The sequence below is a fragment of the Sciurus carolinensis genome, chromosome 11 (genome assembly GCF_902686445.1).
Source record: "Sciurus carolinensis chromosome 11, mSciCar1.2, whole genome shotgun sequence".
In the NCBI taxonomy this organism is placed as follows: Eukaryota; Metazoa; Chordata; class Mammalia; order Rodentia; family Sciuridae; genus Sciurus; species Sciurus carolinensis.
The window spans coordinates 123,905,403-123,923,286 of record NC_062223.1 but is presented as its reverse complement, the minus strand read 5'-3'; the positions used below and the strand labels follow the sequence as shown (position 1 = coordinate 123,923,286).

At 36.4% G+C, this 17,884-nt stretch overlaps 2 protein-coding genes across 2 annotated transcripts; both read left to right on the top strand.

The window, feature by feature from the left end:
* The first annotated feature begins 1,258 nt into the window (after positions 1–1,258).
* LOC124959767 (olfactory receptor 143-like) lies at positions 1,259–5,353 on the top strand. The gene is made up of 2 exons (XM_047518143.1): positions 1,259–1,271; positions 4,425–5,353. The coding sequence occupies exons 1-2, from the start codon at positions 1,259–1,261 to the stop codon at positions 5,351–5,353; spliced, it is 942 nt and encodes a 313-aa protein (XP_047374099.1).
* Positions 5,354–14,517: 9,164 nt separating this feature from the next.
* LOC124958906 (olfactory receptor 143-like) lies at positions 14,518–15,456 on the top strand. Its single transcript, XM_047517487.1, has one exon. The coding sequence runs from the start codon at positions 14,518–14,520 to the stop codon at positions 15,454–15,456; it is 939 nt and encodes a 312-aa protein (XP_047373443.1).
* Positions 15,457–17,884: the final 2,428 nt, after the last annotated feature.

Genomic DNA, 17,884 nt, shown 5'->3' with positions numbered 1-17,884 from the left:
CATCAATGTTCATTGCTGCTCAATTCACCATAGCCAGATTGTGGAACCAACCTAGATGTCCTTCGGTTGATGAATGGATAAAGAAACTGTGGCATATTTATACAATGGAATATTACTCCGCAATGAAGAATGATAAAATTATGGCATTTGTAGGCAAATGGTCGAAATTGGAGAATATCATGCTAAGTGAGATAAGCCAATCTCAAAAAACTAAAGGACGAATGATCTCGCTGATAAGCAGATGAGGACATATAATGGGGGGTGGGACGGGCTAGCATTAGGTTTAGAGTTAGGCTAAGGAGAGCAGTAAGAATGAAGGAAAGAAGGACTGTGTAGAGGGAAAAGAGGGGTGGGAGGGGTGGGAGGGGTGGGAGGGGTGGGGGAGGGGAAAAATATAATAAACATCATTACCCTATGTAAATGTAAAAAAAAAATAAATAAATAATAAAAAAAAATAAAATGCAACAATAAGGAAATAATTAAATCATTTAATTAAATTTTTGAATTAGGTTAAGTAAAAAATGAACAAAAGGGGTGAAGATGTATGGCATTGAAGAATGCTTGACTAGAATACAGAATTCCTGGGTTCCATGCCCAGTCCTGTCCAGAACAGCAACAATTTAACTAATAGAGCACTCTTTGGTTCAATCTCTAGTATGAAAACATTTTTTTTTCAGAACATAAGACTATGCACTCCACAATGGACTTAATAATCCTCTTAATGTAAGAATTTCACACATGTAAGGTACAACTTTGTGAGTGTTCAGATCAATGGAAACAAATGTCAGACCTTAAAACTTTCCATGATGTATGGAAAGTAACATAAAATTTTTTTATAAAGAAAAGAGAGATTAGGTATTGAGCTCAGTTTGATGAACATCTTGAAGATTTTGAAGGACAGTGTGGGGTAAACACTAATCAGTGCCTAGTAGAGCTTGCAGTGGGATAAGAAGGACTCTAAAGAATGTGGTCATGAAGGAAATGGAGGGGGAAACTGGTCATTTCCCTTATCTCCACTCTTTAGGTGAAAATCGAAGCAGAGCGACTTGTGGATGTAGTAAAGATACTCATAAAACACTGGAAGAGCCCCATCTGCACAGTAGGCATGCAACCTAGGCTATTAATATTCCTCTGCTTGTAGGTGCAGTGTGGTCTTTGATTGTATCCTGTCCTACTATCAAGGAGCCAGCAAGTAATAAAATGTTCAAGACCTCTCTGTTGAGTCCTCCGAGTTCTTGCTTTGGGATTGGTAAATACTATGCTGAAACGCAGTACTTGGGCTGAATGGATAGTGACTTCTAAATCATCTGAACATTCCCATGCAAAAGGACTACATGTTATGGTGCCTAAAGATAATTTCAGACAAGGAAGCTAAGTATAACTGCTATCCAGGTACTGTATTTCAAGGATCTAAAGTGTGATGTCTTATGACCAATGTGATCCAGGAAATATAAGTTCCAGGACATGATAAATAAAGGTAATCCCAAATATGAGGATGACAGATCTTAAGAATTCAGACTTTGTATCACAGTTAGAAGATAATCTATCAATATGGGTGTGGGTAAAGAAGCTCCTGAAAATCTTATTTAAGATGAAATTGAATACTCATGGCTGAAGGTATTAAAGGGATATTTATAAAAAATGGGGAAGAAAATGGGAAAAGACAAAAAGAATACAGGGAATAGTATGAAAACCAACAAAGAAGTGAGTTATGGAAACAAAAACAATCACAGTAAATGATGGATTCGCTGTGGACATGTTTTTAAAAAGTCTCAGTAACAACAAGAATATTGATATAACTAAATTTATGATTCCAATCATTTGTTAGTAATTGTGAATGGGGAACAGGAAGAACAGCAGTGTGTATATGAAGTGGTGGTGTGTGGTTATAAATCCTCAAATTTTGAAGGTAACTGAGCAAATGATGATCTCATGATGACAGCCCTGGAAATCATAACAAAATCTAAATTTGGTTTTGGGCACGTTGAGCTTGTGGTACATGATAGGTATTAAATAGAATTGTCTGTAACACAGACATGGCAGTAGGACAGATTGTACAGATAGACCAGTGGTTTTCAAGCATGGAGGATTTTGGCACTGTAGGGGTAGAAAGGTGGGGTTTACCCCCTTCTCCCCATTTTAAGGATCAGATCAGCACTCTTAAAATGAAAGAGATTTATAATAGAAAAATACAATAGATTTACATAATCAAAATTTCACCTGATGAAGGAACCTTTCTTTAGGAAGACCCAGAACCCAGGCAAACCTATTTATTCTTATGGTTGGGTTTGATGAAGAATGGGGTGCTATGTAGAAATGTGGTTAGACAAAAAGGGTATGTAATATCTGAAAGGGGAAACCCAACAAGGCCTGTCTGTTCTGATTCTTCTTGGCCTTTCTTTATGGTCTTCCTCAATGATTTAGACCAGAAGTCTTTCTGAAATGAGGCTTTAATGATCTACTCTCAGACAAGAAAGTTCTGAGAATTTCTTCATGGCCAGCTCTTATACACAAACTTCTATGTTTCAGTACTGACTTTGTGGAGAGGAGCTCAACTTTCAATAACCCACCTTGAGAAAGGAGAATTCTTTTTAATGGCTTTCCCTGTGGGAAAAGTAGAGCACATGAAAAGGTCAGAAATAGTCTGTGTTCTGAGTCCTTCCAATGTCCTTTGGTTTAAAGTACTCAGCATGCCAACGTGCCACACCTTGGCACATCATTTTCTGAGCAGTAATAAAAGGATATGTCATTATCTGGAGAAACTGTTGTTGGTCACAACTGTTGTGTGAGCTTGGGTGGGGTGGGCAGGCAGGATAGTACTGAAATCAAAAGGGAAGTGTGTAGGGAACTGTGCATTCCATATTACATAGAACACCCCCATGTAAGACTCACCTTACTCAAATTTCAAGGGTGCCAATGTGGAGACCCTTTGAGTCATATGAAGAAATGAATGGGGAACTGGGATGTAGCTCAGTGGCAAAGTGCTTGCCTCAGCCCTGGGTTTGATCCTCAGTTAAAAAAAAAAAAAAAGAAAAAAGAAAAATAATGGAGGAAGGGAAGGGGTATTAACACTTCTTATAGTGTTTTTGTATGTCAACTATAGTTCTAATACTTTATGGGAATTATTTCATTTAATTCCCACAACATGATGAGACAGCTCTTATATGTTTCTCAGTTGTATTCCTTTTACTATTATTGCTGGTTCTGGGATGTAACTATGTGTAGTATGCAAGAACTGTCATAGGGACATCCATTTTTATGATTTTCATTTTGTGGATATGCACAAGTATATGTACATATAAATATAAATGGAATCTAAAAAGTAGATACTATGTATGCATAGTACCATAATGATGAAAAGTTGGATTTAAGCTCAGACTGATTTGAAGAGGTACTCCTATTGTTTTAATCTCTTTGCTACAACTTCTCTTTTAACATCATGTTAAACATATGATGTAATATTTCTTAATGCAATCCCAGAGGCTTGCAGAAACATACAAGCTCTGTAAGGTTCTGTAGGGCATGAGGAAGAAATTGACAAATGAGGTCACACCCTAATCTTCCCTGGGGATCAGGCATTCCTAGTGGAAAATGACAAATTGTGTAGAATTTTGAGTCTCAAATGACCCAATGTTAGGTCTACTACACAGGTTGTAAACACGGGTTCAGTAATTTCTGCCTCCAGGGACTCACCCAATTTGGGAGGAAGGCATAAAATACAGCAGAAAGTTTTATGCTTCTACTCATCTTCCCCGGAACCATAGGGAAATAAATTCTCAAGTGAGTGAGGTGAGGTTCTGGAGGTTGATATGAGGCGACTGTTTTCCTTTCTACAAATGATGAGTAACTACAGCAGAAATTCTAAAATAGAAACCATGGCATCTCCCCCACAGTAGCTCTTCTAGCATGTCAGAGAAAGATCTGAGCTGACTGTTATCGCCCTCTTCGTCCTCAGAAACTTGTCTCCTCAGGACAGCAGGGAGGAAGCCCTTGAGGTCCTGCATCAGTGAGACCTGCAGTGCGTCAGGTGAGCACTGAACCATCTTTGTCATAATTTGCCTTCACAGCCAAAACTATAAAAATCATGGGTTGTGGAGAAAACCACCTTTTTATTTTTCTTTTTAACCTTAATCCTTTCAGAAGAATGAGGAGGGAAGGAACGATGTTCAGAGACACTGGGAAGTCAGCAAGCATTCATCCCTGATGAGACACACATGAAGGGTGGAGGAAGTAGGAAGGACATGGCAACTCCTCAAGGAGCAACATCGGAAACTGTACACTTCAGAGTCCTGGCTGTGTGTCTTCAGACCACCCTGAGCTTGGAAACCAGCAGCTCCTGCTCTCCTTCTGGAGTCAAAGATTTGAGTTTCATTTAAACATCATCTTCCAATCTGGCTTTTAAAGATCTCGCTCCAGAATGACAGCTATGGAAAATGACTCCTCTGTGACACAGTTTATCCTTAAGGGATTGACAGACCAACCTGAGCTCCAACTGCCTCTGTTTTTCCTGTTCTTGGTGAACTGTGCAGTCACTGTGGTGGGAAACATGAGCTTAATTGTTCTAATTTTCCTGAATTTGCACCTTCACACCCCCATGTACTTCTTCCTCTTTAACTTGTCCTTCATTGATTTCTGTTATTCATTTGTCTGTACCCCTAAAATGCTCTTGTGCTTTGTTTCAGAAGGGAACATCATCTCCTTTGCAGGATGCATGACTCAGCTATTTTTCCTCTGCTTTTTCGTGAACTCAGAGTGCTACGTGCTGACAGCCATGGCCTATGATCGCTATGTGGCCATCTGTCAACCTCTGCTGTATGGGGTCATCATGTCCCCTAGGGTCTGTTCTCTGCTGATGTTAGGCTCTTACTTGATGGGGTTTGCTGGTGCCATGGTCCACACAGGGTGCATGATGAGGCTCAGCTTTTGTGATTCCAACATCATCAACCACTACATGTGTGACATCTTCCCCCTCCTTCAACTTTCCTGCAGCAGCACCTACGTCAATGAGCTTGTGAGTTCTGTTGTTGTGGTGACTGTTGTCAGTGTATCTAGCCTCATGATCTTAATCTCATATGCTTTGATTCTTTATAATGTCATTCACAGGTCCTCAGCTAAGGGTTCATCTAAAGCCATGAGCACCTGTGGTTCTCACATTTTAACTGTTGGTCTGTTCTATGGATTTGGGCTGCTCACTCATATTAAACCATCATCCCCAGGATCTGTGACCCAGGGGAAATTTTTCTCAGTGTTTTGCAATTTTGGGGTTCCCATGCTGAACCCCCTCATTTATAGCTTCAGAAACAAGGATGTCAAACTTGCTCTGAAGAGAACTCTGAAGAGAATCACAAATTGAACTCTCCAGTTGGACTGCCTTGGTCCCTGTTCCCATTGCTGGTTTTTTTTTTTTTTTTTTTTTTCTGTAATTCCTGCTCTTCTTAATCACTTTCTATTTTTCTCCCCTGCCCCACCTTCATCTTTCATTCTATTCTATAGTTTGAGCTGGAGTTTTACTACAATTTTTGTTTTCACACTATGCTATGTGACTATATGGGCTTATTGGAGTCGAGACTTGTTCTTATACCAAGAAGACACCAAATTTGTCTTTATTCCTTGTGCAGATGGAGACCCTAGAGTGAAGTCTTTTCTATCTGTATGCAAGACTATCTAGTATGTTTTTTTATGTCTTCTCTATCCAAGGAAAGTTGGTGAGTTGAATGCTTTCTGACAAGTTTATGTCTTTAATTTTTTCTTGAGATTATATTGTTAGGTCCATTTTGTGTTTCAAGGTTTTATTGTCTAATAAATGCCTTAAGAAAGAGGGATCACAATGTTGTGGATGTTTAAAGTAAAAATTCCAAAAATTATTCAGTTTACTTAAAGAATGGTTCTTCTTCTAGATATAGAGGCTCCTATCTGAAATGGAAATGTGTACTTGTAGAAATAGAAATAGCCTTAGTGTTTATTTGTATTGGTATTTGAGGATATCCAATCCCAACCCTCTTTCCAGGTTTCTCAGACCTCACCAATAATTACAATGTATTGGTCAATTGATATTTTGACAGACACGGACCTGATATTTTCACCAGTTTGTCTCTGATCTCTAGATTTTTGTCATTGTTTTAAAATTTTCTTAATGGTATTCCTCACTACAGATAGTAGCATCATCAGTAATGTCAAGATTTTTTCCTGTTACATTATAAGGATTCTCTTTTGCAAAAAGAGTTCAATTTATTGTTTTAAAAATAAACAAAGAAACAAACAAACAAAAAAACTCTTACTTAGTTCGGAGGTAGAGAGATGCTTATGTATGATCCTGGATCTGATCCTTTGCCCACCAACAAAAAAGGAAAAACAACAAACAACTCCCCATATGCATGGGTTTTTGTCTTTACCCTATAAACATAAATCTCCTCATCTTATTCTATAGATGATAAAATATTTATGTAACTCATTCAAAGACATAAAGCTAACTATACAGAGCCTTGTTTTCAATCCCATTATGCATCCTGTAAAGAAATAGAAAGAAAGAAAGGAGAATTTTGAAAGAACAGACAAAACTTTTGGAGAGTTGTTCAGAGTGAACCTAGAAGTCCGGATTATATAGGAAAAATGACCTGAGCCAAGATACCAACAGTAGAGAGATAATATGCAAGACTTTGATGCCCTGGTAGAAACATCCACATCAGTTGTAGAGGTTTCATCTTAAAATAAGGTCACTTTTCATTAGTACTATTTGTATATTTTGATTGGTTTATAATAGTTATACATAATGTTAGGATTTATTTTGACATAACTATAAATGCTTGGAGTGTTTTGCTCCAATTAAGTTCCCAGTACACTTATTCTCCTCCTCTTCCCTTTACTCTACTGAGCTTTCTATTTATTTACATCAAAAAAATAGTGTCCAGTGGATGTATGTAAAGGTGAGATTCACTGTAGTATATTTATGTATGTGCTTACTAGAGTTAGGTTAGATTCATTTCACTGTTTTTCCTTTATCCTGTCCTTCCCGTGACTCAATCCCCTTCTTCTACTCCCCTGATCTTTCTTTTGTTTTGATGGAATTCCCCCACCCCATTTCTTTTCTCTCTTTCTCTCTTTTCCCCTGTAATTTTAGACTAGCTTCTGTATATCAGAGAAAACATTTGGAATTGGAGACTATAATGCTAAGTCCAATAAGTCAGACTCAGAAATTCAAGGGTTGAATGTTTACTCTGATATGCAGAAATAGTACTTTTCAAATCTATTAGATATTATAGTATTGTTTGGAGACAAAAATGGATTATTAATATAAAAATAATGGAAAACTGCTCTACAGATGTTTTTATTGTGTATATTGCACAGAAATGTTGTTGCACAGAAATATTGTCTGCTGTTCATTATTTTCCTGAATTGGTTCAGGGAAGATGCTCTTCAGTGGAAAAATCCTAGTCACAGGACCCCAGTCCAGCATCACTGTAGTTTTCATATTTATATAAAGATGATTTTTGAAAAGTTCTGAAACATTGATTTATATGAGTAGTCTTAGAAGAAAATGATGCAAGCTATGAACTTGAATTGACTCTCATTAAAATTATTGCTCCTAAAACAGAATAAGAACTTCTACTTATAAATTTATTTATTATAATGCATTTAAAATTTACTTTATCTAGCATAGTCTGAATGTTTAGGATCAACTTCTGCTTTTCTGTTTGTGTTCATTATGGGTATGATTAGACAGAGTTTTAAGAAAATTTCTCTGAAGCACATATTTGAATAAAGATATAGAAGACACAAGGAGGTATAAAACATCCATGGCTATGAAGCTTAGGTACACAACAAAAATTTAAAATATTAGTCACAGGCATAGCACAAAACTTGTGGTCTTAGTACCATGTTGTTGTCAGCAGCGCATTCTGAAAAAGAATGAATCATCCAATAGTGTGTCTCAGTTTTATAAAGTCTACAGGGTTATTGTACCAGTTGAACTGCTGGCATTTATTGCAAGTCTAATTGAGTTAACTTTTTAATCAAATCCACATTTGATGATATTTCTTTAAAATATTTTAAAATTTTAATCAATTAATTTTAATTTATTTAAAATTATTTAAATTTGTTTTTTTTTTTATTTATTTTTTTTACGTTTACATAGGGTAATGATGTTTATTATATTTTTCCCCTCCACCCCACCCCTCCCACCCCTCCCACCCCTCCCACCCCTCTTTTCCCTCTACACAGTCCTTCTTTCCTTCATTCTTACTGCTCTCCTTAGCCTAACTCTAAACCTAAATTTGAATGAAAAATTTTTAAAAGTCATGTGATTAAACTAGAAGAAAAATAATTTTAAAGCATTTTAACTTATTTGACAATTATGAATATTTGGAAGTGTATGTGTAATTTGTTAAAAATATGGATTATTCTTTCTTATCTTCTTTATGTTTGATAGTTCCCTATCAACACAATTTAAATTTTTAAAAACTGTCCTTAAACCATATTAACATATTAAGGACCTTTAATTTTTTTTTACATAAAAGCTTTTTCCTATTATAGTAATTTAAGTAGATAGGTAAAAATTAATTTAAAAGAGCAATAACCTGAGATTTAACTTCCTGTGAAAAAATGAAATTAGAAATCTCAGGTACTTCATATTTTGGTACTCATGGAATAGTTCCTATTTCCCACCTAGTTCATTCCATCACTCAAAAGTAATTGAAATGTCATTAATCTGATATGTTACCAACATTTTAAGGTACTTCTCACACAGTTCTTCCTTGTCTTTCATGAATAAAGACCAGAACAGAGCTTTCTAATCGTTGCAAGACAGAAGGGCACAGGTGAAGGCACTGTGCCCAGGCCAGTTGAGTTGGACCTTGTATAGCTGGGGTTTCTGTCTGGTTGCTCTGGAAGATTGCGGCTGAGAATGGGGCTCCTGGGAGGTAAGAGGGTCTGAAGTGATTGCTCACCAAGAGTTTGGCAGGAGCAAGAACAATGAGATAAACTGGATTCTGTGCTCCATTGTAATAATCTAACCAAAGAGGTGCCCTACCACCTGGGCAGCAGCTGCAGCAGTCACAGGGAAAGGGACAGGGTTCATTTTTGGCAAGAAGCCTTTGGGTTGCTGGTGAAGGATACTGACCATCACTTCTCCAGGCAAAACCTCTAACTTCTATCTCCCCAGTATAAATACTTCTGCCCATTTCTAGCTGAGAGTTGTGCAGAGTGTGAGGTAATTTCAGTGTGATGACTTCAACATTGCAGAAGACTGGTGCAAATTCAAGGTTCTTTTATTTTTGTTGTTTGAAACACTTGAAGTAAAAGAAGTGAAACTGATATTTGCTCAAAGTTAAGTGTGTCAACAAGAGAGAAGAGTTCTTACATTATTTAAATATAATTCAAGTTCAAAGTTTCAAATTGTGGTAACAATGATTTAAAACTGGATCACTAGATTACATAAGATCACACAGAAGCATCTTTTGGTGCCTGTTTATCTCATAGAACAGAGAGCAGAATGAAGAAGAAAGAGGAGATTTTGGTTAAAGGGGACAATGTTTCAGTTTGGAGGAATACATTTCAGCCTATTGCAGAGCATGGTGATTATAGTCAATAACTATGTATAGTATACTTCAAATTGCTAGAAGAATAGATTTTAAATGTTTTTACTACAAATAACAGTGAGGATATGAAATGATAGATATGTTAATTTGTGTGACTCAATCACTTCACAATGTATATCTGTACAATAACATCCCATTGAACCTTATAGATATATACAATTTTATTTATCCATTAAAAATAAAACTTAATTTCTTTCATTTATTTTTTCACAATTTCTCACTGATTGTACAGTACCCACCAGTCCAGGTGCCTAACAAAAGATGAATGGATAATGAAAATGTGGTACATATATAATGGAGTTTTACTCAACCATAAAAAAATGTTACTATGGCATTTTCTGGTAAATGGATAGAACTGGAAAAATCATAAGTGAAATAAACTAGACTCAGAAAGTCAAGGATCAAATATTTTCTCACATATGTGAAAGTTAGACAAAATAAAGAAAAAGAGGGAAGTGGAATTCCATTGAAATAAAAGGGAGATCAATGGAGTAGAGGAAGGGGATTGAGGGAGGGGGGCAAAAATGGGAAATTAGAGGAATGGTAGAATCGAACTGACCAAATTATGCTATTTATATATTTGAATATACAACAGTGAATTTTACTTTTATGTATATCTATAAAGCCCTAGTTTTAAAAATCCTACAAATAATAGAAGGAAGACCAGGAGAGTAGAGGAAGGAGAACAGGGGGAGGATAGGGAAAGAGGAAGTACTGGGAACTGAAGTGGAACAAATTTTATTTCATGCATGTATGATTATGTCAGAATGAGCATCAATTTATGTATGATTACAATGAACTAATAAAAACATTAAAAATAAGCATTGACTCATAAGTGCAAAACAGAAGAACAAATAAAACACCTGGAGAAATACAACCACCCCTAAATTTTAGAAGTTAGAAAGAAATTAAGTGAGCAATATTTTCTTTGTCATTCTTATCACTTCTAACACTAACACAGGACTGAGGAAACCATCAGCTCCTCACTTACACTGTGCCCTCTCTCATATGCTCAGAATTTAGTGGCATTGTGAATCCTAGAAGAGAATATGGGGATAGAATAATTGAAAAGCTCGAAAAGATTTTTAGGGAGATCTCTTCTACCTCTCCATAAAGCAGATGCTAATCTTTGCTTATGCTCAGTAAAGAGCTAGAAACTTATTTATTAAAGAAAGTGAAACAAGGTTCCTAAATCATATCACTATGTGTGCATGTGTGGTACAGTTTACTATATGGACAACAAGGGAGAAAGAAGAAGTTTTGCCTCATGAATATTGACACCATTAGCCTGTGCAGTGACATCCACAGTTGTAAGTGCTAAGGCTTCACTATGAGTTACCCATCAGCTTTTAGAGTACCTCTCCCAAACGATAGAACAGGGGCAGAGACGCTGGACACTCTCAGGGAACTTATAGTGATACAGGCACAATTTTAACATATAGAAACAATTAGAATAAAAGAGACATTTTGAAGAAAATATAGGAAGACAAGTTATGTCTTGAATATTTGTCATGAGAGAAAAAAGAAAGCAATTGTGAAAATTCCAGAAGAAAAAGTTGAGCTTTAGTTCCAAATCATAAACTAAAGGGATAAAAAAGTAGAAGAGAAAGTACTGTACAGAAAGAAAAAATTCAAAGCTTTCAGCATTTAAATAAGTAAAATTCCAGAGAACTTAAGTAGAAGTAAAATATAATAAATTATGCAATTTAAGAAATACTGAAGGCCTTGTACTTCCCAAATGGATTTAATTAACGATCTTAATGTTTAAATACAAACAAGTATAAGATACAACATTATGGAATGTTCGGAACAATGGGAACAAATGTGAAAGGGGAAAGTAAACTGTTTGAGAGAGTTATTGTGCTCCTATTTGGTCAATATATTGAATAATTTGAGGAACAGTAACTTCTAAATCACCTGGACAGTGACTTCTAAATCACCTATTTATTGTCCTTTCACAAGGCCCATAAATAGGATGGTACATCATAAAGACAATTTCAGACAAGCAAGGTCAGTGTAAGTGCCATTGCAGTCACCATTTCCCAAGGAACCCAAGCACAATGTCTTGTAACCAATGAGTGGGACAACTAAGAAGTTAGGAGAACATTTCCCCCATCACGTTGATCAAGGAGATAGAGAATCCAGGATATGATAGAGATTAAGGTAATCCTATACGTGATAATGACAGAGGATCCCAAGAATTCAGAATTTTTGTCATAGTCAGAAGTTATTCTATCATTATAGGAGTGGGTCAAGAAACTCCTGAAAATCTTATTTAAGAAGATGAAATTGAATACCCATGACTGAATGTAATAATAGGAAATTTGAAAAGAAAATGAAAGTGAAAGCACAGGTCTTTGAAGATGATGGATCCTTTGGGACTTAGAGACTAGATAAAGACAGTGAGAGAGAAAGAGGTGCTAAGTTTAAATTATGCACTGGTTGCTAGGCTAGTGGTGAAAGTAATGGAGAAAACAATGAACTGAGGAAGAGCAGCCTTGGAAATACAAGAAAAATCTAAATTCGGTTTGGGGCATATTGAGCTTGAGGCACATAAGTAGCTATTATATAAAACAGTCTGTGGAGTCTGTGGAGTTGACACGGCAGAAGACAAGGCTGTATGGGAGGGCCAGCAGTTCTCAAAAGTGAAAATTATGGCCCCGAAAGAGGGGAAGTTGTGATCCCTCTCCCCGATTCCATCATAAGGGTCAAGGCCAACACGCTTATGATGAAAGACAGGTTAATGAGAAAAATATAACAGATTTTCTTAATATTTTATGCTACAAAGAAGCCTTCAGAAATGAAGATTCATAGCCCAGGGAAACCTGTCCATTTTAATGGTTAGATTTGAGGAAGTATGTATCACTCTGTTAGAAATGTGATCAGACAAAAGCATATAGGCTGATGTCATATCTGAGAGGGGAAACCCTGCATAGCCTATCTTTTCTGATTCTTCTTGGCCTTTCTGTATGGTATTCCTTCCTCTTGTTTGAAGGACACGTCCCCTTCTAGAATAAGGGTCTTGTAGTCTAGTCTCAGAGAAGAAAGAATTGAAAATTTCCTCATGGGCAGCTCCTATACAGAAAGGCAAAAATTTAGGTCCGGCTTTGGGGAGAGAGGTTCCACTTCTTATGATCAACCGTAAGGAGGGAGAGATTCTTGGCATTTATGGCCCGTCATGTAGGAGAAACAGAGCAAGAGGAAGAAGAGCATGAGAAGGACGGAAAAGAACTTTACTCTGTGTCCTCCCTATTTTTTTCTTCAAAGTAATCAGTATTCCAATGTGCCAAACTTTGGCACGTCATTTTCTATTTTCCAAAACAACCCAAGGTATATGTGATGATATCTTGAGAAATTCTTATTGGTCAGAACTAGTGTGTGCTTCTGAGTGGAGGGTGCAGTGGAAGTATAGTATTGGCAAGTTATCAGCAGGAACCAGACATGCTGTGCATTCTGTAGTGCAGAGGAGAGTCTCTTGATTAAACAAAACAAAACAAAACAAAAAACAAAAAACTACTTCATCCACATTACTATTAGGCCAAAGTTGAGAAACTCTGATTTGTATGAAGATCATGGAACAGGTGAAGGGATACTAACACCTATTAGACTGTTTTTATATGTCAGGCACAGTTCTAATTCTTTATGTGAATTATCTCATTTAACTCCCACAATACAATGAGATAGCTCTATTATTTTACTTTTTAAAAACTGTATTATTTATTTATTTTTGTTGGTGCTAGGATTTATCTGAGACCCTGTGTATGCTAGTCAAAAGCTGTATCATGTTGACAATGCCTAGCCCTTTTTATGAACCTCATTTTATAACTAGACACAATTATATGTACATATAAATAAAGATGAACAAGGGTCATGGAAATGATATCATATATCTTCAGCCTCAGAGTTTGGTAGATGAAGTCTAAACTTAAACTCAGACTTGAGACTGTTCCTATTTTAAACCTCTTTAATACAACTTCTCATTGGTAGAGTGTTTAAAATACAACCTAAAATCTTGATGCAATCCCAGAGGCTTATAGGAACATACTAGAATTGGCAAGTGACTCTGCCCTGGATTAAGGAGCGGAAAACCTATTAATTAGTCTTGGGATCAGGAATTACTGATGGGAATTTATAAATTAACTAGAATGTGGGGTCTCAAAAGATCCTAAGTTAGGTTTATTATACAGGATATAATACAGGCTCAGTAATTTCTACCCTCAAGGGGCTTATTCAGCTTGGGAGGAAATCTTAAAGGACAGCATCATTTTATGTGCTTCTAATAAATATTCCCAGAACCATGGGACACAAAATAGATTCTCATTTGAGTAAGGTGATATTCAGAATCTCATATAAGTTACCTATTTTCCTTCTTACTAGTGAAGAGAAATTTTCAAATAGAAACCATGGTATATTCCCTGACATCTAGGAAGTAAGAGGCAAATTTTAATGGATTGCTATTACTGCCCTCACCATCAGAAACTTTGTCCCCCTTAGGACAGTAGGGAGGAAGCCCTTAAGGTCCAGTATCAGTGAGGCCTCTACAGGAACAAAAGTGATCACTGAACCATCTTTGTCATGATGATTTCAGTTCAAACCCAAAGCAGTGAAAATCATAAATACAGAGAACACTAGTTATTTATTGCTCCTTTCAACCACAATCCTTAGAGAAGACTAAGAAAAAAGGGAGGAAATGATGTTCAAGACACTGAGAGGTCAGCCAGCATTCTCTTTGAACAGAGACGTCATGCGGGGGGAGACGCATGAGGAAATGGGGATTCTTCAAGGATCGACATAAGAAGTCTTGCTCTTTGGATGCTTTGCTGTGTGTCTTCAGATGATCCTGAAACTGGCTCTCATTGTGCAGTTAAAGAGTGAGGGTTCATTGTTAATGTCACCTTCACCCCTGTTCTTACAGATACCATCCATGAAGCCAATTGCCAAGGAAAATGACTCCTTAGTGACACAGTTTATCCTTATGGGCTTAATAGATGAACCTAAGCTGCAACTGCCCCTATTTTTCCTGTTCTTGGTGAACTACACAGTCACTGTGGTGGGAAACATGAGCTTAATTGTTCTAATTTTCCTGAATTCACACCTTCACACCCCCATGTACTTTTTCCTCTTTAATCTGTCATGCATTGATTTCTGTTATTCATTTGTCTTCACCCCCAAAATGTTGATGAGCTTTGTTTCAGAGAGAAATATCATCTCCTTTGCAGGATGCATGACTCAGCTATTTTTCTTCTGTTTTTTTGTCAACTCAGAGTGCTACGTGCTGACAGCCATGGCCTATGATCGCTATGTGGCCATCTGTCAACCTCTGCTGTACACAGTTGTCATGTCCCCTCGGGTCTGTTCTCTGCTGATGTTGGGCTCTCACTTGATGGGGTTTGCAGGTGCTCTCGTCCACACAGGGTGCATGATGAGGCTCAGCTTTTGTGATTCCAACATCATCAACCACTACATGTGTGACATCTTCCCTCTCCTTCAACTTTCCTGCAGCAGCACCTACATCAATGAGCTTGTGAGTTCTGTTGTTGTGGGGACAGTTGTCAGTGTATCTAGCCTCATTATATTCATCTCCTATGCTTTGATTCTTTATAATGTTCATATGTCATCAGCTAAGGGCTGGTCCAAAGCCATGAGCACCTGTGGATCTCACATAGTAACTGTTGGCCTCTTCTATGGATTTGGACTTCTCACTCATATTAAACCATCAACTGCTGGGACTTTGGGTGAAGGTAAATTTCTCTCAGTGTTTTATACTTTTGGAGTGCCAATGCTGAACCCACTCATTTATAGCTTCAGAAATAAGGATGTCAAACTTGCTCTGAAGAGAACCCTGAAGAGAATCACAAACTGAATGAACAGGTAGGACTGTCCCCAGTTCTTCATCTTCTTCCCCATTAGGGCTCTTCCTCATCACTTTCCTTCTATTCTTCTTTCCCTCTCTTCATCTTTCATGCTACAGTTTGGGCATGATTTCTATTGTAATTTCTTTTCTCAGCATACAGTGTATCTATGTGGGCTGACTCTTGGACTTGAGACTCATCCTTCATTCTAGGGTGTCTCCAATACGGTCTTTATTCCCTGTATCAAATGTAGACACTGGGCAGATATCCATTTCTATCTAAATGTAACACTATCTAGTACTTTTTCTGTCTTCTCTATTCAGTGAAAATCAGTAAGTTGGATGCTTTCCAACAAGTTCATTTTTTCATTGCTTTTCTGAGATGATTTTGTAGATCCATTTCCTATTTCAAGGGTTTTATTTCATATAAGTGCATTAAAAGAGAAAGAAGTAACTAAAATCGTTGACATGGTAAGTAAACATTTCTAGAATTATTTAGGTTATTTTAAAAAAGATTCTTCCTCTAGAATTTTAGCCTCACTTTATCTGACAAAGTTGCCATTCTTATGGGTATTTGTGGATGAATGAGTCTCAGCTCTCTGCCTAGGTTTTTTAAACACCATCAACAATGGCAATGTTTTAATTAAATGATGTTTTGTCACAAATAGAACTGAAATTCTCATCAGTTTGTCTCTGATCTCTAGATTTTGTCTAGCATATTTTTTTAAAAAATAGAGAATGATATTCTTCACTATAGATCACCATATTACCTGTAATGTCAGTTTTTTTTTTTGTTTGTTTGTTTTTGGTTTCCTCTGTCATGCAAGAATTCCCTTTTGAAAAAGGATGTCTATTTACTACATTCAAAAAAAACCCCAAACAATAGCTGAGTATTTAGTTTGGTGGTAGAATATATACTTGTACCAAAAGCACCAAAAAATAAAAAATAAAAAAATTAAGAACAGAAAAAGGAAAAACAAACACACATCAGCAACAAAAGGAACAAAACCTACCTCCTGTTTATGCTTACCCTCTTAGTGATAAGTGTTGCCTGGTTCTTTAGATGAGGAAATAGTCATGTGACGTAATTAATACATCAAAGCCGAGGATACAGAATACATATTTTGACCCAATTGCACACCTTTATGAAGAAACAGAAGGAAAGAATGGAGAATTATGAAGGAACAGAGAGAACTTCTGGAGACTTGTTCAAAATGGGTCTATAAGTGGCAATTATGCAGAAGCAAAGCCCTGAACCAAGAGCATAGAGATGATCTGCAAGGTTTTGATGACCAACTAGAAAAATCCACATCTATTGCAGAAATCTCATTTTAAATTGGGGTCAACCAGGTGATCTACAAAGCAACATTCCGTTTCATCCTTTTATAATAGTGATCAATTTTTAAGGATGGTGAATCTAAGGAGTTTGGGTCAAGCCTTTCTGGTGAGATGTGTAATTTTTTCCTCAGTAGTAGTGTATGTACTTTAACAAACCCATTAGTTGTTACATCATTATGTTGAGATAAAAAATGTATTATTTATCTTAAAGCTGTATCAAACTGTGCTCTAAAAATGTTCTCATTGTGTATATTGCACAGAAGGTATGCCATCTATGGTTTGTCATACTTAAAATGAGTTCAGGGCAAATGCTTTCAGTAGATATATCTTAGTTGTGGGACAACAGTTCATTATTACTGTAATTTAAATATGTATATGATAATTGTGAAATTTGAAAAGTTCTAAAACATTGGTTTATATGAATAACCTTAGAGGAACATGATTCCAGTTGAGAACTTTAATTCACTCTGATTAAATTTATTATGTTTAGAGCAGAGTTAAGAATTTGTGTTATTGTAATTTCATCTCACAGTTATAATTAAATTGAATTCCTCAAGCATAGTCTGAATGTTTAATGTCTACTTCTACTCTTCTGTCTATATTCATTATAATGAATGTTTAGACAAAGTTCTTAAAACTGAAACTTTTTCTGAAGTACTACTTGAATAAAGTCATAAAATGATTTTTAAAGCTAGGGAATGAGGTGTAATATATATGTTATATTTTATATGCATGTATGCTATATACAAATATATTTCCTATTCTGTTATCATAGTCCCTTCATAAACATAATTTGAATTGGAAAGACATTATATTTGCTAGTTCCGTACATTTACCAGCAAATGCCATCATCATTTCATTCCTCTTTATGACTGTCTGAACTCCCTTGTGTATATATATCACATTTTCTTTATGCATTTGTCTGTGGGCTCATTACATAGCTTGGCTATTGTGAATTACACTGCTTATAAAGGATGTGCCTCTGTCCCTAAGGTATGCTGATTTTAGGTCTTTGGGATATATACCTAGGAACAGGATATCTGGGTCATGGGGTGGTTTCATCTCTAGTCTTTTGAGGAATCTTAATACTGATTTCCAGAGT

Coding starts and splice junctions, on each gene's coding strand:
- LOC124958906 (XM_047517487.1), top strand. CDS start 14,518: ATGAAGCCAATTGCCAAGGAAAATGACTCCTTAGTGACACAGTTTATC.